The sequence below is a fragment of the Perca fluviatilis genome, chromosome 5 (genome assembly GCF_010015445.1).
Source record: "Perca fluviatilis chromosome 5, GENO_Pfluv_1.0, whole genome shotgun sequence".
Lineage (NCBI taxonomy): Eukaryota > Metazoa > Chordata > Actinopteri > Perciformes > Percidae > Perca > Perca fluviatilis.
The window spans coordinates 26,096,038-26,122,323 of record NC_053116.1 but is presented as its reverse complement, the minus strand read 5'-3'; the positions used below and the strand labels follow the sequence as shown (position 1 = coordinate 26,122,323).

Here is a 26,286-nt window from a genome sequence, read left to right as displayed (position 1 = left end):
CATGCCCTACAGATTTCCTCAGAAAACCATGGTATGATGTCTTTTAAGGGTGCCTTTCCCACAACATAGCTCAGAGTTCTGAGGCATGATGAAGTCAAGCTTCCTTTTTTCCTCACTCTATCTCTCCTCTTACTACCACCCACCTCCCTTTTCTTCTCTCACCTTACTTACTCCATAATTTCCTGTTGAGTCACCAACAGAGCCAGACTACACCATGTTTTACAGTTTACTACTCCCCTCTCTGCTTTCCTCCTCCACTTCCTTGTTCAAAGATGCCTGTCTTGTAATGGAGAATAACGCAGTGTGACATTATAATAGCCCGCCAGCAGATATTACTGCATGAAAGCAGATAGAGTCCGAGAAAAGTCAAAGCAGATGTAGGAGGCTCTTCCAGGCAACATGACTGATTTGTGCAGTAAATGACTCGGAGGATCATAGGATTACCAGCTCTGCAGAAACCATATCACTCGCCATAGCATGCCACCAGATATCGTTATTGGGGAAAAAATAGATCTTCTAGCTAAAAAGTGAAATTAAAGATACAGTGAGAAAAAACAGATTCAGCATATAAAATAAAACATAAAATACATCTTTATACAACCTTCCCAATACTATTAAGTTTTAGTTGAATTACCTCTTTAGGAAATATTTCTATATTGCTATTGGCTCTTTCAGCTTCTTCCTAGTAAAGTGGGAGTAATAAGTGATGCTGTGGTGAGGTAAGGCGCTGCTTAAACGTAGGCAGTACGTGCCTGTGTGTGAGGGAGGGTTGAGGGCAGGGCTCTGAGAAACGAAAGGGCTCTGTGGTGGACTGGTTGAGTCATTCAAAAATGCAGCTGCTGACTCAGTTTGCAAACTTGTTTCCAAGAGCACGACGCCAGTCTATCTGGCATATTGTTGTGTGTGTGTGTCTGATCTGTACTTGTGAGGACCAAACATCTTCATAGAAACAGGATAAGGGAACTCCTCCAGGTTGATCTTTATTACTCTGAAAAAGAGAACATTTAGTCAGAATTAATTACTTAATTAATTTAGGTTTCATAAACTATATGCTTGTGGTTTTGTTCAGAAACCACTCAAAGAATTACCAGATTACGTCAAATGGAAAATGAAGCTTTGCCCGAAGGAGTGCCTATGTACACCACTGTTGTAATCCCATCCTGGCAGCAGGTCAAAGTTTTACTGTGATTCAATTATTTCGTCACTTCTTCAGATTTACTTACACACCCTTCTTTTACAATAATCTTATAGCTGTGTTAGTCCAACTATCAACACAACGTGATCCATCTGGCATTATGGACTCTGGGACACACTCCAGAATTAGTCATCCTGGATGTGTTGCAAGGTCCAAAAATGATGTGCTGTAATTGTGTTCTGAGGGTAATTAAGGACACCTCCCTCCATGATGGAATGTGATTTCCTGATAAAATTGTAGAGCTGTGGTGCAATGTACTGTATTTAGAGAACTGTGTGAACAGTAATTACCTGTTCAACTTTACTTAACTTCTTTACATTGTATTACAATAAAACTGATGGCAAAAACAATAAGCAAGAGCTGCTTCTGGAAAAATATACTGCAGGCATCATCTGCTTCAGCAACTTTAGACCTGCACTCCAGTCCCAAAATGGGTGCCAACTTAAATGCTTTTAGTACACAAAACTCAAAAAGCTCAATAGAGCAATGATAGCCATAAGCACCATCACCTGTGACTACCTGTTAATTGTCCCTGATCAGTGGTCAATAAAGACATTGTGGCTGTTTTATAGATCTAGCTAGCTGCCGGTGTTCTGTCGATGTAGCATACTTTGTCAGAATAGCATACCGGAAGTTTAGTTTTATAGCGGGGTCTGTCAATTTGGCCTACTTTGTCAAAACAGCATACCAGTGTTTGTGAAGGGTATGCTGTTTTGATAACCCCTGGTTTAATAAAAAAAAATACAGTTTATAAAAGAGGTATGCTGTTTTGATAGCCCATTGTTTAATGCGATATAACAGCCCGGTCTCATGGAAGTTCGTGTAATTGTGACGTTATTTGAATCTATTGATACGTGTTCACGGAGACGTTTTTGTCGGTTTTTACGTGGACAAGACGAAAATGTAAAGTAATGTATTTCACCAGCGGGCCGCCTCGCGGGCACCTCCCGGCTTATGGAGCGTCCTTTTCGGCCGCCTCCCGGCCACCTCATCCAGCGGGTCCCCAGCGGGCGCCTCGCGGGCGCCTCCCGGTTTATGGAGCGACCTTTTCGGCCGCCTCCCGGCGTCCTTACCCCGAGAAAATAACGTTACATTTACAAGTCCTAAAATAATGTTACATTTACACGTAAAAAATAACGTTACATTTACAAGTCCTAAAATAACGTTACATTTACACGTAAAAAATAACGTTACATTTACACGTAAAAAACGAGAAAAACGTCTCCGTGAACACGTATCAATAGATTAAGAATAACGTGGCCATTTACACGAACTGCCGTGAGACCGGGTTGGATATAATACACCAACACTTACCGCTTGTAATCTTAGGTATGCTGAAATGATGGTTTAAATTTAACGCATGCGCAATCCCACAAATTTCACTGCTGCGCATGCGCATTAACCGAAGGTATCCCATTCTGATGGGTATGGTGTTCCGTTAGAACACCGGTGCTAGGAACATTCCACAGCCGTGTAACGTTAGTTAGCTAGATGAGTCTCAAAGTAAAGGATAACGGTTATACTTAACATAGCATAGCTAGATAGACATACTGTATTTATGCCTATGTACTTAACATAGCATAGACATAGCTATATACTGTAACGATGTATGCTATGTTAAGTACAACCGTAGATATAACTGATATAGCTATGTCTATGTAGCGCCGTGAACTGTCACCTTGTCACCAACAGCTGATATGATCCAAACATTTCCAATAACTCCAAACGTTATAATGTTATACACAAACTCATTTAATCCGATGAATTACTTTATATAAATATACTGGAGAGCTTATGTGTGTTCCATCGTGGTACGTGATTTATTTTCATGACTACAAACATAAATAAACCTGAATCTAAAACTTTTTTTGATTCAAATTTACAACGTTGACAAGCGTGTTCTAAATGTCTAGTTGACCAATCAGATTGCCTGGTCGGATCTAGCTACGTTACTTGTTGTTAGCTGCACCCATGACCTATGACGTTAATCTAATCTAATCTAAAATTGGTAGTTTACTAAAATAGCTAGCTACCAAACATAGACGGCAAATAAGCATGTCTTGATACATCTTGATTTCTATCTAAATCGCTAACTAACCGAAACCACTTAAGCTAGCTAGCTAGCTAATTAAATAATGCTAATTCGGTTATTTAATATAAATTAACGATTGCTAGCTAACGTTATCTCAGTTTGGCTAATGTTAACTAGAACTAAAATTAGCTGACGCTAGTTTGTTATCGCTTACCATTTAACACTAACGTTAATGCAGCTTTCTTATTTGTGGCTAACAACCAATGGTTAGCTAGGCTAACGTTAGTTACAATTTAGTTACGCTCACGTCATTGTAAATTTCACTTTGTAGCTAGCTAGCTAGCTAATGTTACTGTCACGATGTTCAAGAAGTTAACAATCTGGTAACTTAAGCGTTGTTATCACCAGACTCATAACGTAATTCAATATGAGTCGTCGATCATCTGCTGTCAGAAGTCAATTATTTGTGGATTTTTGTAAGTAACTGTTAATTGCCGCTATTTCTTTAGCTAGCTAGCTAGCTACATCTTGTGACTTTGTGACACAAGGACACTCGCTAGCTAACTAGCTAGTTAACTACAGTCCGAACCAATAACACACGTAACTAGCTTTAGCTAGCTGACTTTTTGTGATACAAACATGTTACTATGTTGTGCTATGTTTCACATATTAATAATTTGCTTAATTTACTAAAATTTGACTAGCCAACTGTTATGTATCTCTCACACCAATAATAGAAAATGCCTCCTTTCTATAATTGATTAAAAAGTAACGTTAACGTTAGTTTTGAGATGGGACTTTTTTTTTAATGCAGCTGAAACCGAACTGAACAAACTGCAGCTGCATCATCGTAGATCACAGGGAGCCAAGCGGGCATACACTGAGAAAACCCAAGGCATCATCTTCAGAGACAAGTAAGTGGCATCTTTTATCTACCAATTCTTGTCAGCTCCAGGGTCATGCTAAATACCATCATTTTTTAATTCAGTGTGTTTTTAGTCATTGAATAAACAGTTAATCAGAACTACAGATTAGATTTAAGGAGAAGGCATATACAAAATTCTGGGCCAGATTGAAAGTGTCTTTTCCAGCAAACTATGCCAGTCTAGGATGCCTTGTAGATCCTAGGTAGTAAGAGTAGGGAGTAAAAACAACAGCTAATACTCAAAATAATTAGACTTATGTGACTTTTAAAGGCATCTGTTCTATGTTTTCATGTTTGTCTGAGACATAACACCTCATGTCCTCTGTAAGTTTCACCTGTTTTGTCCAAACGTGTGTATTTATGTGTTTGTGTATCTGTGTAATCAGACGGGAGATCCAGAGGCTCCAGGATGAACGTGAAGAGCTTTTACTCAATCTCAGAGCCTCTCAGAGTTCTTCCAGTCGCTGGATTGATACTAGTGTTGTTCAAGACCTTACTGCCAAGTTGGCCTGTGGAGACGGAATAGATGAAGAGCTGGAAGCAGAAAAAGGCAAAGTGGCATCTTTGAAAGATCAGGTGAAGTGTGTTTTCCCATAGACCATTCACAGAATGCAGTACAGTGAATTTATCTTGATTTTCTTAACACAGTTGACCCTTGTCAACTTGTGTGCTTTTGTTTTCAGATTTTAATATGGGAGAGGAAGTTGGAAGGACAGAGGACTGGTGGGGGAACTACACATCACAGTATGAAATCTGATAAGAGCAACTTACTAAAAACCACCTGCTTAATAGAAAACAAACTGCACAGGGTTAGTGGTACACAGATAATTCACTTCACCATAAATTATTAATATTTTTTGTATTATTATAATTTTTGTTAGACTCTCACTACTACTAGTAAACACAAAAAAATGTAGGTATGTTTCTGTTCTAGGGTCGCAAATGCTTCAATACGACAATGACCAGGAATAGTGAATTGAGGGAGGAGCTCAAGATACTGCAGGTTGAGAAGAAACAGTTTCTACATGTTCATACTCGGCTGGAAAAGGTACATTCACTTAACATCAGTGAGTTCTTAAATAAACCTACTCATGAATGTCAGCAAGACTATAGAGATGACAGGTCAGACCCCGGAAAAAAACGGAATATGAGCATATTCGGGTTTTTGCCGGTGTTTACATGGCCGTGCGCGACCGGGTTATTGCTAATATTCCGGTTTTGAGCGGGTTATTGGCTGCATGTAAACGTAGTGACTGTCTACCTCAGACGTAGGGTTGCAAAATTCCGGGAATTTTCAAAGTTGGAAACTTTCCATGGGAATTAACGGGAATATATGGGAATTAACGGGAATAAACGGTAATTAATGGGAATAAACTGGATATTTTTAATATTGCTTGTTATAATACTGTTAGTCTATAATAGGGAACTTAAATGTAGTTGAAAAAAAACATCCTGCAGCATAATCTTGATTAAAACAACCTGATTTAATGCAACTTCAGTTGAATGTCCTCCCTGTATTCGTCAATTACATGCACGCACGCACACAGTAATCAGCATAGGCTACCACATACTAGTTTTTTTTCTTTTTTGGGGGGGTGGGGGGTAATACATAACTCATTGTGTGTTAATTGTATAGCCCACTTGTTCTTGATAGGCTTGAAACAATAGACAGCGCTGATGGTTAGCTTTGCACGCATATAACCAACATAACATATAACCTTAACCATAGTAAATCAAAGGCAGCATGCTAGCTACCTTCATATGTTAAAGTGATAGTTCGGAGTAATTTCATCCTAGGCTGCTTTGCACCATGACCTTGAGCCAAACAACCCCTTTTTCTCCAGTAGTCTTTTCCGGCAATAGATGTTGTGCTCTGTGCGTGATGTCGCACAATAGCGCAGTAGCAGCCAAGAGGAGTATCCATCAGGCAAGTGTTATTTAAATATACTTCTGGTCTAGTTACAAACTTTCTAATGCCTCGTTTTATAAGTACAGAAACTATTTGTACTACTGTAGACGTTTGGTATCATTCCTGGCATTATAAGTGGGGTACTTTACGAGATATAAACGTGGATCCATTAGCGCCTGCACTAAGCTAACCAGCTGATAACGCTAATTCGACCAACGTTATAACAAGGGAAAAAAGCTTCTGGGGGGTTGTTTGGCTCGAGGTCAATGTGCAAAGCAGCCTAGGGTGAAATTACTCCGAACCATCACTTTAAGCTGCGGGTCAATGGTTTGGGCTACTACTAAGCTGATTGAAGACAGATTGAAGACAGTTATTACAAAAGAAAATGTTAATATTTATGTTTGTATAAGATGGAGTTTGTATGAATTACCCAACATTTCCAGTTAATTCTCATAATTTCCCATTAATTTCCATTAATTCCCATGAAAGTTTCCAAATTGGAATGTTTCCATAATTCCCCAGCTTAACTTTCCATGGAAATTTACCGGAAAATTTCCGCCCCTTTGCAACCCTACTCAGACGCCTGAAGAAATTCCAGGTATCCCCTCACATACTGAGGAATTTCTTCCTGCATCATTGAGAGCGTCCTGACAGGGAACATCACTGCCTGGTATGGAAACGGCACCGAACAGGACCGCAAGGCCCTGCAAAGAGTGGTTTCGTTAGGCTGAACATATAATATATGGTGCCCTTCCCTGCCTAAAGGACATTAAAGTGATGGTTCGGAGTAATTTCACCCTAGGGTCCTTTGCACCATGATCTCGAGCCAAACACCCCCCCAGAACCTTTTTTCACCTGGGTCGAACATTTGGAGCGTTAGCGTAGCGTAGCGTTATCAGCTGAATAGCTTAGCGCAGAGGCTAATGGATCCGAAGTGTCTCTTAACATTACCCCCCAATAATAATGCCCGAAATGATACCAAACGTCTACAGTAGTACAAATAGGTTATGCACTCATAAAACGATGGATTGTAAAATTTGGTACACCAGAAGTTTATGTAAATAACACTTGCCTGCTGGCTTCTGCTCTCTGCTGCTGCTGCTGCTGTTACTACCGGGGCAAGAGTGCTTAGGGACATCTACAAATTACAACAACGAAAAGAGATGCAACAAAAATATTTATTAATTTAATGATTAAATAAGGTAATGTCTCCAAACTTACCTCAATTATTACTTGTCTCCTGCTAGTATACTACAGCACTTACTTTAAAAAATAAGTTAAATTAAAAATATATTTTGTTGCATCTCTTTTCGGTGTTGTAATTTGTAGATGTCCCTAAGCACTCGTCTCACAGCAGCAACAACAGCAGAGAGCAGAAGCCAGCAGGCAAGTGTTATTTACATAACCTTCTGGTGTACTTACAAACTTTACAATCCATCGTTTTATGAGTGCATAACCTATATATACTAGTGTAGACCTTTGGTATCATTTCGGGCATTATTAGTGGGGTAATGTTAAGAGACACTTCGGATCCATTAGCCTCTGCGCTAAGCTATTCAGCGGCTAACGCTACTCTACGCTAACTCTCCCAATGTTAGACCCAGGTGAAAAAAGGTTCTGGGGGGGTGTTTGGCTCGAGGTCATGGTGCAAAGGACCCTAGGGTGAAATTACTCCGAACCATCACTTTAACAGGCGCTGCAAGAGTAAGACTAGGAGAGTCATTAAATATGCATATACCCAGGTAACGGCCCTTTCTCCATGTTGAGGTTGGAAATAAGGTACCGGATACACCAGGTCAGCACTGAGAGGCTCAGGAGGAGCTTCTACCCTCAGGCCACTAGGATCCTAAATGAGGACACTAACCCCCCATCATACACATACATATTTATTTGTATCACTTTTTTTAAATGCATACATTGAAGGAACAGCTTTTTTCATGCTGAATGACTTATTTCCAAGAAACATACGAGCACATCTCTGGTAAACACAAGAATTAAAGTGGTGCTTTTGCATGACTCTTTGCGGAGCAACTCAGATTTACAGATCTGTCGATTAAATCAACTAATCGATTAGTCGATACAATTGAATGAGTGTTAGTCAACTAAGAATTTCGTCAATCGAGCACAGCCCTAGTTGATAGTGGAGATGTTTTGATGTGGGATTGGGTGAGTGAAGGGGTATTAAAGGGGTAATATTTAGAGAATGTTGACAGTTAACTGTATTATCTCATTCAGGAGCTGCATGCGATTCGCAATGATATTTGTAACCTCATGAAGAATTGCACTGAAGCCTTCAATGCCAGGTAAACCGTTCTACAGCACAATCGTTAGGTTTGAGTACATATTCATATGTTTACTCATCAGGCACAGCAAGGAAGATGTATTTGTTTTGACAGTGAATTACATGCTTACAAAGAAGCAGTTGCTCATTCAGTTGAGCATGCTAACTGAGATTGTACATTTCTTAATATCTAATAGAGGGACATCATTAAGTGATAACAAACAACAAATGCATCAGAGCAGACTTCATTTGCTAAAGTTATACAGTTGAGGCACACTTGCATGTGTCTGCTTAGTTTTTACCAATATGTTTTCCCCCTAGGTAACATCTTAGATTTATGAAGATTAAGTACGTCCACTATGTATAACTGTCCAATTTGTTGTATGTTTATGGCTACACCTAGTGTGAAGAGCCATGAAAGACAGAGGATGCTGGTGGCCCAGAATGCTAAAGATGTGGCTCAGTACATCAAAGAGAGGAGCAAGTTGAAACGGCGAATGTCTCACTACTGCAAATTTGAGGTTTTCTTAGGCATTAAGGCTATTGCACGCAACAACCAGGACACAGACCACAAAAAAGGTGACTATAAATCTCATGCTTTGAACACAAAATTAGTTGTGGCACCTTTCCTTATGTCACAAATTTGAAAGGATATAATTATTTGATTTTTTTTTTTTTTAGTTCAGCAATCTGAGTGTACAAAGTTCAGTCATCCTGCTGTTCCCTTAAAGTGTGCCACTATGTCAAAGGCTGCTATGCCAAAGCTACTCAGCAAGTAGCAGCAGTCATGCTTTCTCCTGTTTGTTGTAGACAGTTCTTACCAGCCTTTTCCACAGGTCATTATAAGCTTCATCATTATTGCTCTGATATTCCACAGCATTTTGAGATGTTTTTAGTCCTGAAGCACAGACTGTTTAACACAACAGACAACTGTCACTGCAGGCCAGTTTTTTTTTCAATCCAAATGTTTTGACATCTAATCAAATGAACTAGTGACACCTTGTGTTTAAAAGATGTTACTGCTTGACAAAGGACAAAACGAGAAGGTTATTCTATTGCTATCTTTTATTCTTCTGAGAGCGCACATTTTTGTACACACACATACAATTAATTGTTTATATTTTATATTACAATATCACTGCATTATAGCCTAACTATATATGCTAATGTGATTTCAGTCTTGCTGAGCTTTTTTGGCACCGGTTTATGCATTGTACTGTATCTAATCATTTTAAAAACAATGTGCCATTTTAAATAATACATGCCTTTAGGTAAAAAAATGAATCTAGTTCATATGTGGGAGACCTAAGAGAATAAGACAAATGTTGTGTATCTCTAAAAACTAAAGCACTTTTATGGGGTCCTCACTCCTGCCTAAGTGCTTTAGTTTTCTAAATTTTGTATTATTATTTTTTTTGACTTTTCCGCCTTTAATTTGACAGGACAGCTAGGTGAGAAAGGGGAGAGAGAGAGAGAGGAGGAATACAGGCAGGAAATCGTCACAGGTCGGATTCAAACCTCTGCATCGAGGCATAAACCTCTCAGTATATGTGCGCCTGCTCTACCCACTGAGCCAACCTGGCAACGATATGAACTAGATTCTTAAAAAATATATACATTTTACTGCAAAAGTGGTTAAACTGACAAATATTGTGACACCCCCCATACTTAAAAGAAGTGCAAAATAAAGCCAGGCCGAATGGGAAGCTGATACACCTGAACTCAAATCATTTCGTAATGCAAATTCTGATTTATCCTAAATCTGGCGTGAGAGTGGGCAGGGGTTACTCTACAGGTGTGAATAAACAGAATGTGAAGATCTTGATGCATCGAGGAGGAGAATAAGAAAAATATTGTTACGTTTTGTTCTACCTCCGGTAGGGGTATCTCAAGATTTGTGATGCCTTCCCACTAGCCTATACTGTAAGTCGGTATGTAATAAACTGGATAAGGAGACGTTTATCAATACAAGTCCCTGTGGGAAGTTATGTAACCCAAGACTAATTTTCCACACAAAAAAGCGCTGTACGTCATTTCTTATATACAGCAACTCTTGTGCAAGATTCGCCCATTGGTTATGATAGATAAAGTAAGGACCTTGTGGTGTATGCGTTTCACTTCAGTTTCACATTTGTCCCCTTAGTGAAGCGCAAGCAATTGGAGTCTAAGGAATTGGGACCGGAAGATTTTGAGGATGCTATCAAAAAGATCCTCACAGAGACAGAGGAAAGTGACCTGGACAAACTAGTCAGGAACTTCATACAAAGTAAGTCCCCATTAAAAAATGACTGAGGCAACGGAAGTTGTGCATTTAGTCAGCAATCAAAATGTGTTGTGATATATTTCCATTAGTGGAGGAGCAGAACTACACTTTCCTGAAATTTGTCAACTATCAGCACAATGAAGCAGAGACCATTCAAAGGCAGATCTCTCAGGTTGGTGTTGTGGGGTGTTACGCAACTCTGTTTAATGGGCACCGTTAATTAAATCAAAGTGTGTGTGTGTTTTTGTGAGAGAGAGAAAAGTGGAAGAGATAAAGGATGAAGGAAAATGTAATTTTGGTGGGTTGGTCTTCCATTATGTCTCGAACTGAAAGCTTTGCAGTGAGAGAGAGATCTTTGCGGCAGAGGAGCAGCGGCAGCAGGAGCAGCATCAGGCTCTTCAGATGAAAGTTTCCATCAAGCAAGAGGCAATCGAGCAACAGCTGGCAGTTTATCAACCGCGTGTTGAGTTTATTGAAAAGCTCCTAGATCGGCTCAAAGAAGGTACAGCACAGGGCACCACTGCATAATATTGATCATGCAGTGGCATTCAATTTGATTTGTCCCTGTTTAAAAATAATTAAGTATATACAAGTAAAGTAACATGGTAGACATTGAAAATTCCATCTACTAGTGGAAGATAAACGTAATATCATCAGTCTTGTAGAAATATTGTAACTCTTTGATATCTCACAACTATTTTTACTAGGGGTTAAATCATTGCTTCAGATCAGCTATGACCGCTCTGTGATCTGCGACCAGCTGGGCTCCTCTGATGGAGTCCAGGATGAAAACATCGTAGAGGACCTGAGAAGGGCGGAGAACAGAGTCAATGAGCTTCTCACTCTTCAGTCCTTCCTTCACTTCCAGGAGAACCTTGACCAGTGGGTATGTGGATATGAAACGCCTTGTGAGTATAGAGAGTCGAGATACTGTCACAACAACCAGTACAAACTAGGTGAAGCTTCTGGCCTCTGCGTATTGAGAGCCGTCAGCCAGCTACAACCTCACACTACCTCTCTGGTGTTTTCTGAAATTCCAAAAACCATCGGGGTCTTTTAGCAACCTCATATTTGTGAAAAGAAAAATGGAACATGGGAGCCTAGAAACTTTTTAAAATGCCAGTTGCTGCTACAGCATATTGATATACTTTCTCACCTCCAGGACATTGACAGCCTCAGTGCCATTGCTGGGCAGCTCCTGGGAATGACCCCCCAAGCTCTAAACTTCACCACTGCTTCTGCGACCCCTACACCTGCGTAGGTGTTTTTTATTTTTAATCTTGACAAGTATGCAGGTATCAGACATGACACAAAAAAAAAAAAGTCAGACAGACTTTTAGCAATACCATACTCATTAATCAACCTCTTGTACACTTGAAAAAACTGCACATGTGAATTTGCAATCTCTGTGATGCCTCAGTGATGACCCAGACATGGTGGAGTCACTGCTGCTGTTTGCAAAGGAGCCAATGAGTAGACATGATCTCCTGAAACTGGTCAATACCAAGGTGAGTATAACTGAAAAGATTTTCAATTTCTTCAAATTTATTGAAAAATATGTACTGTTTTCTTGCCTTTGTTTTGGTAGTTGTGATGTTGGTGTAGCTTCATCGTCTGCCTTAAGTTTACCCAGCAGTCCTTTCACAAACTTGTCCGTGCTTTGCTAGCAGTGCAGCCGAACCATGCATTATTTATTTATATTTAAATAAATATAACCGTTATAACTCTGGCGCCCCCCCAGTTTGGGAACCACTGCAGCTAATTTCATGAGATTTACTATATGCCCTGGCAGACATTACAAAAAAGTTTTTTTTTTAATTATGTATCCCTCAGATTGAGAGGAAAAAGAAGACAGACTGAACTGATGTTTACAGTAGATGATGCTCCTTGGAGCTGCCATAAGCTACTGCACACTGAGCCACTGGAAACAAGTCTGTGCTGAGCTTTTTCCATTTTCTAAAAGCTTTATTGTGCTCTATGAATGTTTAAATGGGCATGTGAAGCTTCAATGTGTCAGTAATTCAATAAGGAAAAACCTGCTTGATTTAAAAAATGTGAGAGCTAATGGTATATTTACAGTATGTATATTGTATATTAATGTGTATTTGTTCACAGCCAGTGGTACTTACTTAATTCAGTTGTAATTCAATAAATGTATTTAAGTTATTTAATGTATTCTCTCTATAGCTCAGTTGTAGGTTTTTTTATATTTAACCCTTGAGCATTTCAAGAAGCTGCTCAGAGTGACAGATAAACTCAATAAACTGGTCAGCATTCATGAATATCCTGAAATATATTCTGCACACTGACACAGGGGGGAAAACTCATATTGTGTGTGGGATGACATTAAAAGCAAACAATGATTCAAAGACAATTTAAATTACACAGTTTTTACTAGAAATTATGAGAATATTTTACATGGACACTACTCTATCAAAAAACATTACTAAATACTTTAATTTTAACTTAACAGACACACACATACACACACTTCCCTGAACAATATGAACTAAACAATCAGCCTCATTACACAATTTTGCCCTGAGTTCAGTTGATAGCAGAAGCAAGAGGAGTTTCATTGTCCATTTCATTATAGTGTTTGATTTTTAAGGTGAGATTGGTTTAATGTCATGTCGTGTCTAGCTCTGGCCAGTGTTACCACAGTGTACCACCCTGCTCTCCAGTCGCGAACGCTCAGCTTCAAACACCAGCAAATGGCTCAGCAGCGTCTCCTTAGGACCTGCACGGATCAGGGATGGATCGTTTTGCTACACACACACACACACACACACACACACACACACACACACACACACACACACACACACACCTAATCAACCATCACAGTCAGTGTTTCAATACAGGGAATATTCATATATCATAAATCAATGCTGTTCAACAGCCAATTTAGTTTATTCTGGAGTTGGCCAAGGGGAAAATAAAACAGGAAACTATACATTGACAAAATAAAAGTATTTATAAGAACTTACTGCCACAGCAGAAATAAAGGCATCCATAAGGTAGTAGTCTGCTCCACCGTGTCCACTCATGCCAAACTGCCTGGGGGCGTCATTGTGTGCCGTGTGCTTTGTGGATCTTTGGGTCAGAAAGTCAAACACGCGTATCTCATGGCTGTCACATGACAGCTCCCCCTGTGAAGACACAGTTCATTATATAGGCTGTATTTAACTGAAGCATACATCTCAGAAGCAGAGTTAGAGCTAGGCAACATACAGTAGTGGTGACAAAAATAATCGATTCGGCGATGCATTGCAATGCGGGGCATGCACGATTCAGCATCGATGCAGCAAAGTGCCATAATCGATTATGTCACTGTTTATTTTCTGGCCTTGAGTGGACAATAAAGTTGTAAAGTTTCAATTACTTCTGTATCAAAGATACAGGAGAGTGATAATACACACATAGCAACATGTTCAATATCCTCTCAAGGATCACTGTCCCGTTGAAGGGACACTGCGTCGCTGTAACATCGATAAAACTTCCACTCATTAGCGTTTTTATAACTTTAAAGCATTAAATCTTCCAAATATACACACCAATTGAAAGCTTAGCCTCTAATGATTAATTTAAGCCCACATACAAAGCATAAGATGATTTATAGCAGTTACACCACTGTTACAAAGTAACAGAAAATAAAACAATTCAGCCATAATCTGCGCAGCTGTCGAGAGTGCATCCATACCTGTTTTCGTTGTCCTTTAAGCAACAAAGTGGTTTGTTGCCCAAAACTTGATTTTCATAAATCCCCAAGAGTCCAAGGAAATGTAATATCCAAGCTTTATATTCCAAAACGATCTGTTCGCCTCACAATGTTGAAGTTTCTGGCCGAATCACAAGGGAAAAACGCGAAACAATTTTCCATTTCCGCACTTGTTATCGCCGCTAGCTTCTCTGCCCAGCTTGCTACATGCTCAAAGTGGGCGTCATCGAATTCTCTAGCTTCTAAGCTTTTGATAGACATCTCATATGAGCCAATCCGTTCAGGTTTGCCTCTGATATGGCCAATGAAAGCGGACAAGCCGATGACAGCAAAACGGACAGACATTTCTGTAGAAAAATCAATTTTTGAGTCTTTTGGCATCTGGATTTTTTCTATAATAACCTGGGACATGTTGCTATGGCCTGGGTGTATCTGTATATCACCAGATGTGTTTACAGTATTTTATTTTGATCATTTTACAGATGTATGACTTGGACGGAAATAAAAAACCTCCATTCTAGCCTCTGTAACTCTGTGTCAGTAAGGCCTAGAATCACCCTGACACTTGTAACAAAACAATTGAGTGTGTTTCCTTTCCAATGATGTCAGGCACACCCCAGAGTGTCAAAGTATGTGGGAGCTGTACCACTTTTAATTTGGGTATGTCGTTTAGACCAAAAAGCATGAAATTTCAGCTGAATCTTAACAGGATATCTGACTGATTGCCTCATGACTGATGAAAAATTTGCCTTGTTGTGTGCAGTAGAATTTGGATTCATCGCAATGCATCGTAGAATCGAATTGAATCGAATCGTTACCTGGTGAATCGTAATCGAATCGAATCGTGAGGGCAGTGCCAATGCACACCCCTAACATACAGTATATCACAATAGGATTTTGTTTGGTCAAACCATGATATAGTAGGAACACTACTATTTGATTTTCTCACCCCTTTCTGTCTACAATGTATAAACACCTTTTTTTGTTTTAGGTAGAATTACTTTACTTACTTAATTTTTTTTGTGAGCCAGTAGCTGAATATGCCAGTGGCTGTATATTTTTCCTGCTGGCTTCCTTTCTTGGTAGCATTTCTTGTATCTTCATTATTAGCATTTCTTTCCCTTTTCTTTTTTGCAATGCACATTCCTTCCACTTCCTACCTTGCTGCCATAGATGGTTGTTTTTCGCTTGCACAGCTCCTCGGTGAACGCCACCATGGAAAAGGCTGCCGTCAGACCCCCTTCAAACTCCATGTTAACAACCTGGGCAAACAGAACAGATAAACAGGACGTCAAATTAGGGAATTAGCAGCAGTCTAATTAAAATATCAGTAGAAATGATGAAGTTTTATTTCAGCAGCAATGAAGCTTAATGTGTTACAGTGGAATAGCACAGTATGTTGATCCATGGAGATTAAGAGCCATGTCTTAAAGGTCCCATGGCATGAAGATTTCACTTTATGAGGTTTTTTAACATTAATATGAGTTCCCCCAGCCTGCCTATGGTCCCCCAGTGGCTAGAAATGGTGATAGGTGTAAACCGAGCCCTGTGTATCCTGCTCTGCCTTTGAGAAAATGAAAGCTCAGATGGGCCAATCAGGAATCTTCTCCTTATGAGGTCATAAGGAGAAAGGTTACCTCCCCCTTTCTCTGCTTTGCCACCCAGAGAATTTGGCCCACCCATGAGAGAGAGACATGGCTTTCAAACGAGCAAAGTGGCAGTTGGTCAAGGCCACACCCCCACTCTTCACCTTGCCCCCCCCTCTCCTCCTCAATAGCTACAGACACAGAAATGGTACATACTAAGGAAAGCTCATTGTGGGACTGGCTCTAGTGGCTTTAATTCTGCACCAAGGCTGAATTTCGGGAAAGAGACTTCAGCTACAGTATTAGGGGACCACTAAGGTCTATATAAAAGCATCCAAAGAGCACCATGTCATGGGACCTTTAAGGTGTGTTATGGTGTTTTCTGACCTGGTTACTGCAGACATCATTGTCACACTCGTAGACACAGCGGCCATATGGTCCAGTCCTCAGGGCCTCAGTTACTGATTCGATGTCTGGGAACGAGCTCGGACATATGACTGATACAGGCCAGCCAGTGTGACCCTAACGAACATACATACACATATACATAGATACAGTAAATAGAAAACCATGTACAGCAAGTATTATGTTCACAGATGGTAAAGTATAATAGATAACTGGTTGAAATGTTAACCTGTTTTACTCTATCCAGGTAGATTTTGCATGCTGAGTATGGACAGTTTTTTTCTACTGAACAATCCAGGCAGCGATTTCCAGCACCTGTTGGCTGACAAATAACGAGCAAAGTCACGTTTCATATTCATGCTTAGTATAGACATTTCTGTTTTCAATAATGCAGAGAACTGTCATGGATGTAATACATCTTAATGACACAAACACACAACTTTGAAAGTTGAAAGGGATTTAAGTGTTGTAATATTATCTGCTGTCACGAAAATAGTTAGTTTATTTCTGCAGTGGCTACCGGTTACCTATGCCAAGGTGGTTATATTTTCGGTCTGTTTGTTTGTCAGCAGGATTAGGGCAAAAATTCCTGGCCCGATTTTCATGAAATGTGGTGGAAGGGTGTTGCATGGGCCAACTCATTACATTTTGGAATGGAGAGACCACAGACCTTGTTTTCTTTTCCGAAGTGGCTGACAGATCCAAATGATGACACTTTCACACACCTGTCAAGTAAAAACAGGAAAGTTAATGATTATTCTTAGGAAAAACAGAACAACCTCACAGAAAACAACCCTGTCCAACTGAAAACTAACAAAAGTGTTAACTGCATCTTACTTCTGAACATCAGATAAGCTTGGAGTTGATCATTGCCAGATGCCTGATGGTTTACCTGCGTGGTCCAGCCCAGTGATGTATTAGGTCGATGTCGTGGCACGATTTAGCCAAAAGAGCAAAAGAGCTCTCTGCTTCATTCCTCCAGTTCCCCCGAACAAATGAGTGAGCAAAGTGGTAAAATCCAACCTGGAACAAGAGGTTGACAAGTCTAATCTGTAACAGGTATGCCTTGAATAAAAAAAAAAGCAGAAATACTTTTACTGTTTAATGAATGGGTTTAATGAAGAGCCCTGAGGATGTTAGTCTTTATTTCTCTTCTATTCAAATTCGTACCGGCTCAAAGTGCTGAATGTGCATCACATCGCCTATGACTCTAGCATCTATCAGCTCCTAGAAGGAAAAACAAATCAAGGTAAAACTCAAATTTGGATTTTGTGATTTTCTTCACCACTTGCCCTCAGTGTGAGAAATAGTTTATGTTCTGTAATTGAAACAACCAAAATATGCTGCACCTTAAACTCAAATTACAGGTTCACTTTTTAAAAGGTACCATATTTTACATCTATAGTGTCAAAACTGTGTTTTCACAAAAAGTGTGACAGAAAATGTTCACCTTTATCTTGTGGATGACGGGATCATACCGAAGAACATGACCCACTGATAGCATCACGCCACTCTGAGTGCAAGCCTCCACAATCGCCGTGCAGTCTTCAACAGTTGTCTGGAGTCATGTGAACACATTGGTGTGCAAGGCAGGCATGAGTGTCACACAAATGCAATCATAGAAAGGAAAAGCAACAGAGAAAATGTTTTCAGATTTCAGATTCTGACACAAAATAGTTCATTTTCTGAAGTTTGCAATGTGCTTGAAATAAATATACAATAATCTGAAATGAAAGGATTTTTTTTTTTACAGAATAACAAACTAACAAGAAACAAATTACTGTTAAAAAAAAATCAATATGTAGGATCATTAACAGCCAAATGAAGATTAAAGTTATGCTCTATGTTAAGATGGTTTATGTTTATTTACTAAACACTCACTGCCATTGGTTTCTCCAGCAGAATGTGGTAGCCCTTCTTTGCAAAGGCCACCGCAGGTTCCTAGGGAACACAAACTAGTTTAAAACTTAATAAAAAAAAAAAAAAAAAAGAGTTACACATATATATATATTTAGAATATGTATGTTTACCTTATGAAGGCGGTCTGGAGTACAAATTAGCACTGCATCTGCAAACCTCTCTCTTTCAACTATACTGTGCCAGTCTAGTTTTTTAAAAAAAAGCATTCAATAATTTAGTACAAGACAGATATAAACAATTCACTGCATTTTTTTCTTTATGGTTTCATAAGTTTTCATCTACTATTTTGTGTCGTTGTTGAAGTACTTACCTTCAAATATGTTTTCATCTACAATTTTGTGTTGCTGTTGAAGTTTAGTGCGAGCAAATTTCCTTGGATCAGCTACTCCAACAACCTGAAATGGTGAAGTTGAGTTAATGAAATGGACAAGTGCTCTGTTAAGAATTACAACTTAATACCTGGACAGTGGTGGAAAAAAAGGTATTTAGAAATACAGCAAGGAAAAATAAGGGTAAAAGTCCTGTATTTTTTTTAAACCATTATGATCAAAATTAAAATATATTTTTACAGAAAACATGGATTTGAGGATCTACTTGTATCGTGACATAAACCTTTCTATTATACTTTACATGTTTCTTTCTTGTCAATGAATGATCTCCTAATTTGTTTCACAGAGATTTTAAGGTGCCAGCATATGTTTTTATTAATTCAGTCAAATAAGAACACAATCCACAACTACTTAATCGCCTCCTTGTTGACAAGACCAGGCTGCTGGGCAACCTCTCCTGACCTTAACGCGATCAGGGTGGACAGATGCATACTGGGAGTAGATCTCCCCTCGACTGCCAGCTCCCACCACGACGACACGGACAGGGGAAGTCATTCTGGCACCCTGTAAACTTGAACACAAAACCAAAGCTTGTAGACGCACCTGCACAATGCCTTAAGGTAATAAACACCAGTCAATCATCAGCCAGAGGTTGATACAGTCTACAGTGCCTGTCAGGGACATATCATACTCAGTGTAATGTATCTGGGTTATTATTCACTACATTTAGTTAATTAGCCATCATTTGAAGGTGGACTACATTAACAATTTAAACACATATCCTTCAAAATGCGCTAACTAACATATTATATGAAAGTAGATAGTTGGTAGCTTATGAACAACATTGTTTCTGGTAATGAATATTGATCAGTTTATGACATGGCTGTTTGCTTCAGTACCTGTTTTGTCCCATACAATGACTGTATATATTACTTTTACAGTCATCCAGCTGTCAAAACCTTGTGTGTGTCTTCCGCGTTGGTCTTATTTAGTCACGAGACGTCTACATCGGAGTCCAGTGAGCGTTTGGTTGACTCGACAGCAGCCCATGGATGTATTAAGAGAACGCAGCAGCCTATGACAGCAGCAGGGTGGTTCACTTCTTCGAACAAAAAGCCAAACACAAAGCACTCACAAAGTGGCGTAACGCCCCCTACAGTGTGCAATGTGCACGAGGCCCTTCACTGTCCCTCGTAAACTGTTGTTTCCTTGTTTGAAAATCGAAACATGTTAGGGGAATAATTCCCCGAACTCATACACATGGAGATTATCAGTCATCCATATTGGGTAACTGGACGGCTGGAGTTTAAAGACTCTTACCCTTAATAGCAATCAATTCTGACTGGTGGAGAGTTTGGGTTGCGTCCATAGACATACAGTCTATGGTTGCATCAATGTCACATTTGCCACAGCAGTCATATGACATACGGACTAGTCGTCAGTCAGTAATGTAAATTAACGTCTATGAAATTAACGCGTGGTGGAGCGATCATAGACATAAAAATATATATTAGCCAGACTCTGAAACAATCTGATCTTCGCAATCCAAACATTTTTATTTAGGCAACCCATAAACATGATAGAAATAAAATTGAGGTTGCGCCAATGTTATTGCAAATTTCCGACAGCACCAGAAGGCAGCATTTTAGCTACATCTTCAGAGTGTTGTTCTTTTTCTTATGTAGGCCTATTTTGTCTCGTGTTTAATAATAACAGAGGTGTTAAATTTAGGTTCACTTATCACAATGACCAGTTAGCAGATAGATAGATAGTCTTTATTGTTCCATAGGGATAATCATTTCCACACATCTTCCCCTTCTTTCCATAGCACAGCACCACATATAGAACACATAAAACCGTATAACACATATACAAAAACATCACATAAAAAAAAGTTAAATGACAAAAGGTAATTACTTTATATTTTTATTGAACATTGAAGAACTTACATAAGCATTCAACGTCTTGTAGAGGATGTACATTCAATCAAATACACACAAGAATATAATATTCAGCCTTGAAGAAGACAAGGAAACAGATGAATAAAAATAAGTAATGCTTAGTGCAGTACAAATTCAAAATACTGGAGAGAGTCGTCTCCCCCGCAGCTGTTGGATTCATTTTATTAATTATCTTATTGTTAGTTTCTTTAACTTGTGGGTGAAATGGGCCACTATACATTTAGAATATGCTTTATCTTTAACAGATAAGGTTATTGACTCTGGGACCTGTATGTACCCCTCTGTACCAAGTTAGACTTGAATGCTCTCCAAACGAAGTACATGTTTTAAGAGGGTCTTCGGGAATCTTCGGCTACCTTCGTCAGATCAGAGCCACACGTCCATGGGTCACATGACGCGATTATATATCATGCAGTCTGCAGCGCAGCGTGAGGTTAGCTTTCTGCTGCCAGGTAGCTACAAACGTTTCTGATGCTAGCTAGCGCCTGATTCTGTGATTTAAATATCCTCAAAGTTACAAAAATAGCTGTACTTCATAACACAGTGTTTTGCAGCGAACTAGTCATAGAGCTGTTTCGCACGGGATCGTGCTTTTGGGCATATTTTGACTTTTTTTTTTCTGTGCTAGCTAGCCAAGGTTAGCGCGTTAGCTAACGCTAACATGAATATTGACAACGTTAATCAGTCTGTCACAACTGGAGTGTCATCAACGACGTCTTCAACTTCAAGTAATTGTATCGCAAATGATAATACAACAACCAACGTCAGCAGCATCCCTTCGGTCACGAGTAATGGTAACGTTATGTGACTTTTACTAATGTTATTGTGCATGTTGTGGTGCTCAACACTTAGTTCAACATAGATAACTAGTTTATTTCTACTGAAGATGGATGATTGTTTTGCCTGTCACAGTATATATGCAAGTACGTCATTCATTTGTCATGCATCATCATGTGTGGACTTGGATTTGTTTGCAACACTAAACTGCAAACGGGGATTGGACTTTAAGCAACCTTTCTTTAGGCAATACAGTACTGCTAAAAAACCTACTAGAAGTACAAACTGCAACCTCATTATTTATGAAATGGACGAGACAGGTGTACACTTTTGTTTCTTTAATTCAAAATAAATACATACAAACACTTGTATTACAGCTTCAGCCTCAGCGGCCATGGTGACACCATCAGCAGACTCGTCTGTCTCCAACGGTGTCTATGTTCCTGGTGGCATCACCAATGGAGATGTAAAGCCTGCCCTCTCCACCATGCCACTGGCAGATTTTCTTATGCAGCTGGAAGAGTACACTCCCACGGTAAGTCAAGTTTTGTCAGTCATGTTGTAATGTTGTTCAAGCTGGATTCACAGATAGAGACACGTTGTTGGAAAGACCACAAATTACACCATAGCACACATCCTCCACACCACCCTATCTCACATGGAAAAGTAAGTAAGCTATGTCATTTTTAACACTGGAGCACCCCCGTGCAGTGTTTTGAGTCCCCTGCTGTACTCCCTGTACACACAGACTGTGTAGCCACTTTAGATTCTAACACCATCATCCAAAAAAAAATATATATATATGAATGAGATGGGTACAGTATGTCTGTTTTTGGCTTAAAAGCAAGGAGCTCAATCCAATTGATGCAAAAATCATTTAAATCTAATATTGCCATAAAGAAGCACTGCTGAATAATTTGCCTTGGTGCAAACAGTTCATTTGGATGATCATTACTGAATGACATTTACACTAATACTTTTTTATTGTCTGTCCAATTTTTTTTTCTTTACAAATAAGTATCCGTAGTGCAGTAAAAGTAGGCTATGTGAATCTTTACCAAAAGTTGAAGTCTGCTAGTTTATTTTTTCTTCAGATTCCTGATGCAGTGACAGGCTATTACCTCAACCGGGCTGGCTTTGAGGCTTCTGATCCAAGAATGTAAGTGCAACAATGACTTCAGTGTGAGTGTGTCTGCCCGATACTGATGATTGTGTGAATGTAAAAGCAGTCCGTTTATCATTGTATTTAGTTTTTTAAATTACTATTATGTGTGTCCCCCCCCCCCATAATAGACAGACAGACAGACAGACAGACAGACAGACACATACATACATGCTGGCTATGTAAAAACTACAACAAGGATTTCCTTTTTCATTTCTTTAGAATTCGTCTGATTTCCCTTGCTTCTCAGAAGTTTATCTCAGACATTGCCAATGATGCGCTGCAGTACTGTAAAATGAAGGGCACTGCCTCAGGAAGCTCAAGGAGTAAGACAAAGGTAAGTGTTTCTCTCATTTTTAACATGTGCTTTAAATGTAACACTTCCAAACAATATTTGACATGGATGGAGTTGCTAATGCATGCTTTTATCCCACTAAGTATGGATTATTGTAATTTTCTTTTTACCTGCCTAAATAAATCCTCCTTACACCGTTTACAATCTGTGCTTAAAATAAATAAACTTTGCTTGCTTGCTGTATGTGAGGGGGAGAAAAGGGGGTGTTAGAAGATGGTGACCGATGTAGCTTCAGAGATGTAGAGTACAGGCCAAAAGTTTGGACACACCTTCTCATTCAATGCGTTTCCTTTTTATTTTCATGACTTATTTACATTGTAGATTCTCACTGAAGGCATCAAAACTATGAATGAACACATATGGAATGATGTACTTAACAAAAAAGTGTGAAATAACTGAAAACATGACTTATATTTTAGATTCTTCAAAGTAGCCACCCTTTGCTTTTTTATTAATAAGGGAAAAAATTCCACTAATTAACACTGACAAGGCACACCTGTGAAGGTAAAACCATTTCAGGTGACTACCTCATGAAGCTCATTGAGAGAACACCAAGGGTTTGCAGCGCTATCAAAAAAGCAAAGGGCTACTTTGAGGAATCTAAAATATAAGACATGTTTTCAGTTATTTCACACTTTTTTGTTAAGTACATAATTCCATATGTGTTCATTCATAGTTTTGATGCCTTCAGTGAGAATCTACAATGTAAATAGTCATGAAAATAAAGAAACACATTGAATGAGAAGGTGTGTCCAAACTTTTGGCCTGTACTGTATAGTAACGAAGTAGACCTACTTCACTACTGTACTATACTGGAGTATTATTTTTTTCTTCTCTTACTTACACTTTTACTTCAGTACATATTTTCAATGAGTTTAATACTTTTACTCCGATACATTTTTTATATTTTTTTTATGTGCTGCATCGTTACTAGGGCTGCACGATATTTTGTTACATCGCAGGACGTTGCGATGTTGATGTTTAAACTTTTTTGCTGCTTGATAGAAAAGTAAACTTTCACCGTTCTCCTTTTACATGATTGTTACTGGCCGACCCTTCCCCTTTAAGACAGGTGGTCATGTGGGCAACGAGTGTATGTGACGGAATGTTGAACGTACGGTATACTAGCTGCATCCAAGGTCACGCACGCCATCGTGACATCAAAATGGCGTTATATCCTGCCGGCGCGTCTGGATTTATGGCGCGAGAGCAGAGGTCGCACGGCTGAAAGGCAGAAACAGGAGGTCTGAATGAGTTCGCCGACAACCGGATGCCAGGACTCTCAGAGTGACTGCAAGTCTCTCTGGTAAACTTACTGGGTTAACCCTTGTGTTGTCTTCCCGTCAACCTTGAAAAAAAACATACGGCCTAGTTGTCAGACTTTTTTTTTTTTTTTTTCTACGCCTTTTTTGTTTTTGCTTGTTCCAACGTTTTAAATTATTACATTTTACACAACATTGAAAACGGGTCAATTAAGATGAGTCATTTTATGGTGAATGAAAGGCTTGATCCGATGAAGTAGGTCATGGAATCAAATCGAAGCATTTACGGCAACTCTGCTGCCAGTTCTGCCGTTGTTTACCTTTTTTGTTGTTTAGGAGAAGACTGCAACTAGTGTCGCGAGCACCAGCGCGGGTATAAATAGTCAATGGCAATCCTATGATGTCACATTTGCATCTCCCGGCCATTTTTCACCACAGAAAGCTGCAACCGGTCAGGCTAAAGCTAATATAGGTAGCCTAAAGAAAAGGTCCCAACTAACGTTACGGTTCGGAGCCGCGACCAAAGCAGGCCCCGCTAGTCGACCACAACCTAAAATTTAGAGGAAGCAATATGCATACATTATTAATATCATTCACTTTAGCCTGGATTGATAGTATTATATGAATAGGCTACAATGGTGTCATGTCAGTCAACCAGTGTATTTAACTACCTAATTTCCCTCTCAAATCACTTCAGAAGAGTAGTCCCAGCGCTTACTTGCTTTGGTGTTTGTAAAGGACAGGCCTACTTTAGGCTAAACATTTGAAATAATATAAACAATATGATATTCAAACTTTTGACTGCTTTCTTTAATAACTACATAACACAATACTTGTACTTTTACTTTCAGTATTTGAGTAGTACATTTTAAAATAAACTACTTGCAATACTTAAGTACAAAAAATGTTGAATACTTTAGTACTTCCACTTAAGTGTGGTGCTTAAAGGTCCAATGTGTAGGAATTTCTCCCATCTAGTGTTGAGATCATATATCTCAATCAACTCTCGCACCACACAGTTCAAAGTACGTATTACAGCTACTGTAGCCTTCACGCTTCAAAAAGCCGGTCACTTGCTTTTTTCAATATCCTTTTTCTTTTTCTGGGCGAAGAAGAAGACTCCTCCTCAAATTTAGATTTTGAATATGTGTGGTCCCCCATGTTTCCTTCTTCAAACTCGCCAGGGCCAGGAAGCTACGATATCCCTTAGCAGCATTAGCAGCACCTGTGAGTTTATCATGTGACAGAGAAAACGTGAAAGGCGGAGCAGTATGTCCTGTATGTCCCTTACTGGCTAACATATTTTCAAGATGGCGCATGAATATGGGAGCGTCTACCCCAGTTCATGCGAATGCAAATGTAAAATTTCAAGCCATTAGGAATACTTGGAATTGATGGTGGTGGGAAATATTCATGAAAAAGGACAAGTTTGTGAACGGGCAACACAACTAAATTCACTTTTTTGAAAGAGCACTTGTACTTTTACTCAAGTCTGGGTCTCTAGTACTTTATACATGTCTGTGTAGTTTGTATGTGCTCTGATCATGTTGTTCTAGATAGTTAATGTTTATTTATTTATTTTTTTTCTTCTTCTTTATATATAGGATAAGAAGTACACTCTGACAATGGAGGACCTGACTCCTGCCCTCACTGAATATGGCGTCAATGTGAAGAAACCATATTACTTTACATAAACATTTCTTTCTTTAAGGCTTTTTGCTTTTGCTAGTTTTATCTCTCTGCTGACCCACTAGAGTCTGTCAACACATTTATTTTTTTTATCACGGTTCTTTAGTACAGCTTTGACAAATCTTTCTAATCACTTTGTCTTTTGATTTTGTGGAGCCACCTTTTGATTTATGTTAAATTGTATAATTACGTTTTATTGTGAAAATAAAACCCTTTCCAAACCTTGATGTCTGTGAGATCAATGTTAAATCTGTCCAACACTAGTGAACGTGCTTTTCTGACATTCTGCAGACTTAAGGGCACTTGTTTAAAAATCTGTTTTTTAAATGTACTCCATAAACATTGGTTACTTATTAGGATAATTTGGGGCACCTGGGTAGCTCACCTGGTAGAGTGGGCGCCCATATGCAGAGGCTCAGTCCTTGACGCAGTAGCTCAGGGTTCAAGTCTGACCTATAGCCATTTGCTGCATGTCTTCCCCCTCTCTCCACCCTTTCCTGTCTATAGCTGTCCT

The 26,286-nt window shown here is 39.2% G+C and overlaps 3 protein-coding genes across 4 annotated transcripts; 2 read left to right on the top strand and 1 right to left on the bottom strand.

Moving 5' to 3' along the window:
* Nucleotides 1-2,989: 2,989 nt before the first annotated feature.
* LOC120559533 (coiled-coil domain-containing protein 114-like) lies at nucleotides 2,990-12,757 on the top strand. Its single transcript, XM_039801278.1, has 14 exons — nucleotides 2,990-3,703; nucleotides 4,042-4,141; nucleotides 4,539-4,728; nucleotides 4,836-4,961; nucleotides 5,087-5,200; nucleotides 8,297-8,364; nucleotides 8,746-8,921; nucleotides 10,486-10,608; nucleotides 10,695-10,777; nucleotides 10,939-11,107; nucleotides 11,313-11,491; nucleotides 11,768-11,862; nucleotides 12,026-12,113; nucleotides 12,439-12,757. Exons 1-14 carry the CDS (start codon nucleotides 3,655-3,657, stop codon nucleotides 12,463-12,465), a joined length of 1,587 nt encoding a protein of 528 aa, XP_039657212.1. The 5' UTR covers nucleotides 2,990-3,654; the 3' UTR covers nucleotides 12,466-12,757.
* A 222-nt stretch (nucleotides 12,758-12,979) lies between these two features.
* Nucleotides 12,980-19,676, bottom strand: zgc:154075 (uncharacterized protein LOC556929 homolog). 2 transcript variants are annotated; one of them, XM_039801279.1, is made up of 14 exons: nucleotides 19,466-19,676; nucleotides 19,029-19,137; nucleotides 18,548-18,632; nucleotides 18,348-18,421; nucleotides 18,199-18,258; nucleotides 17,768-17,875; nucleotides 17,488-17,544; nucleotides 17,210-17,340; nucleotides 16,988-17,042; nucleotides 16,547-16,639; nucleotides 16,300-16,434; nucleotides 15,487-15,588; nucleotides 13,596-13,757; nucleotides 12,980-13,373 (listed from the first exon to the last, which is right to left on the bottom strand). In XM_039801279.1, the coding sequence occupies exons 1-14, from the start codon at nucleotides 19,477-19,479 to the stop codon at nucleotides 13,245-13,247; spliced, it is 1,314 nt and encodes a 437-aa protein (XP_039657213.1). In that variant the 5' UTR covers nucleotides 19,480-19,676; the 3' UTR covers nucleotides 12,980-13,244. The 2 variants fall into 2 exon arrangements, with proteins under 2 accessions (XP_039657213.1, XP_039657214.1); XM_039801280.1 differs by having other exon boundaries at nucleotides 19,029-19,130.
* A 1,251-nt stretch (nucleotides 19,677-20,927) lies between these two features.
* taf10 (TAF10 RNA polymerase II, TATA box binding protein (TBP)-associated factor) lies at nucleotides 20,928-25,999 on the top strand. Its single transcript, XM_039801277.1, has 5 exons — nucleotides 20,928-21,321; nucleotides 21,682-21,839; nucleotides 22,399-22,463; nucleotides 22,689-22,803; nucleotides 25,688-25,999. Exons 1-5 carry the CDS (start codon nucleotides 21,189-21,191, stop codon nucleotides 25,775-25,777), a joined length of 561 nt encoding a protein of 186 aa, XP_039657211.1. The 5' UTR covers nucleotides 20,928-21,188; the 3' UTR covers nucleotides 25,778-25,999.
* The last annotated feature ends 287 nt before the right edge of the window (nucleotides 26,000-26,286 follow it).

Bases quoted from the DNA above. Each gene is read 5' to 3' on its own strand.
- zgc:154075 (XM_039801279.1), bottom strand. The intron at 17,545-17,767 runs GTGAACATTTTC...TTTTCCTTCTAG, and splicing joins CCGTCATCCACAAGATAAAG to GAGCTGATAGATGCTAGAGT. The intron at 15,589-16,299 runs GTCAGAAAACAC...CTGTTTGCCCAG, and splicing joins ATGATGTCTGCAGTAACCAG to GTTGTTAACATGGAGTTTGA.
- taf10 (XM_039801277.1), top strand. From the start codon at position 21,189: ATGAATATTGACAACGTTAATCAGTCTGTCACAACTGGAGTGTCATCA. The intron at 22,464-22,688 runs GTAAGTGCAACA...TCATTTCTTTAG, and splicing joins GAGGCTTCTGATCCAAGAAT to AATTCGTCTGATTTCCCTTG. The intron at 22,804-25,687 runs GTAAGTGTTTCT...CTTTATATATAG, and splicing joins GCTCAAGGAGTAAGACAAAG to GATAAGAAGTACACTCTGAC.
- LOC120559533 (XM_039801278.1), top strand. From the start codon at position 3,655: ATGAGTCGTCGATCATCTGCTGTCAGAAGTCAATTATTTGTGGATTTT. The intron at 10,609-10,694 runs GTAAGTCCCCAT...TATTTCCATTAG, and splicing joins AGTCAGGAACTTCATACAAA to TGGAGGAGCAGAACTACACT. The intron at 12,114-12,438 runs GTGAGTATAACT...TGTATCCCTCAG, and splicing joins TGAAACTGGTCAATACCAAG to ATTGAGAGGAAAAAGAAGAC.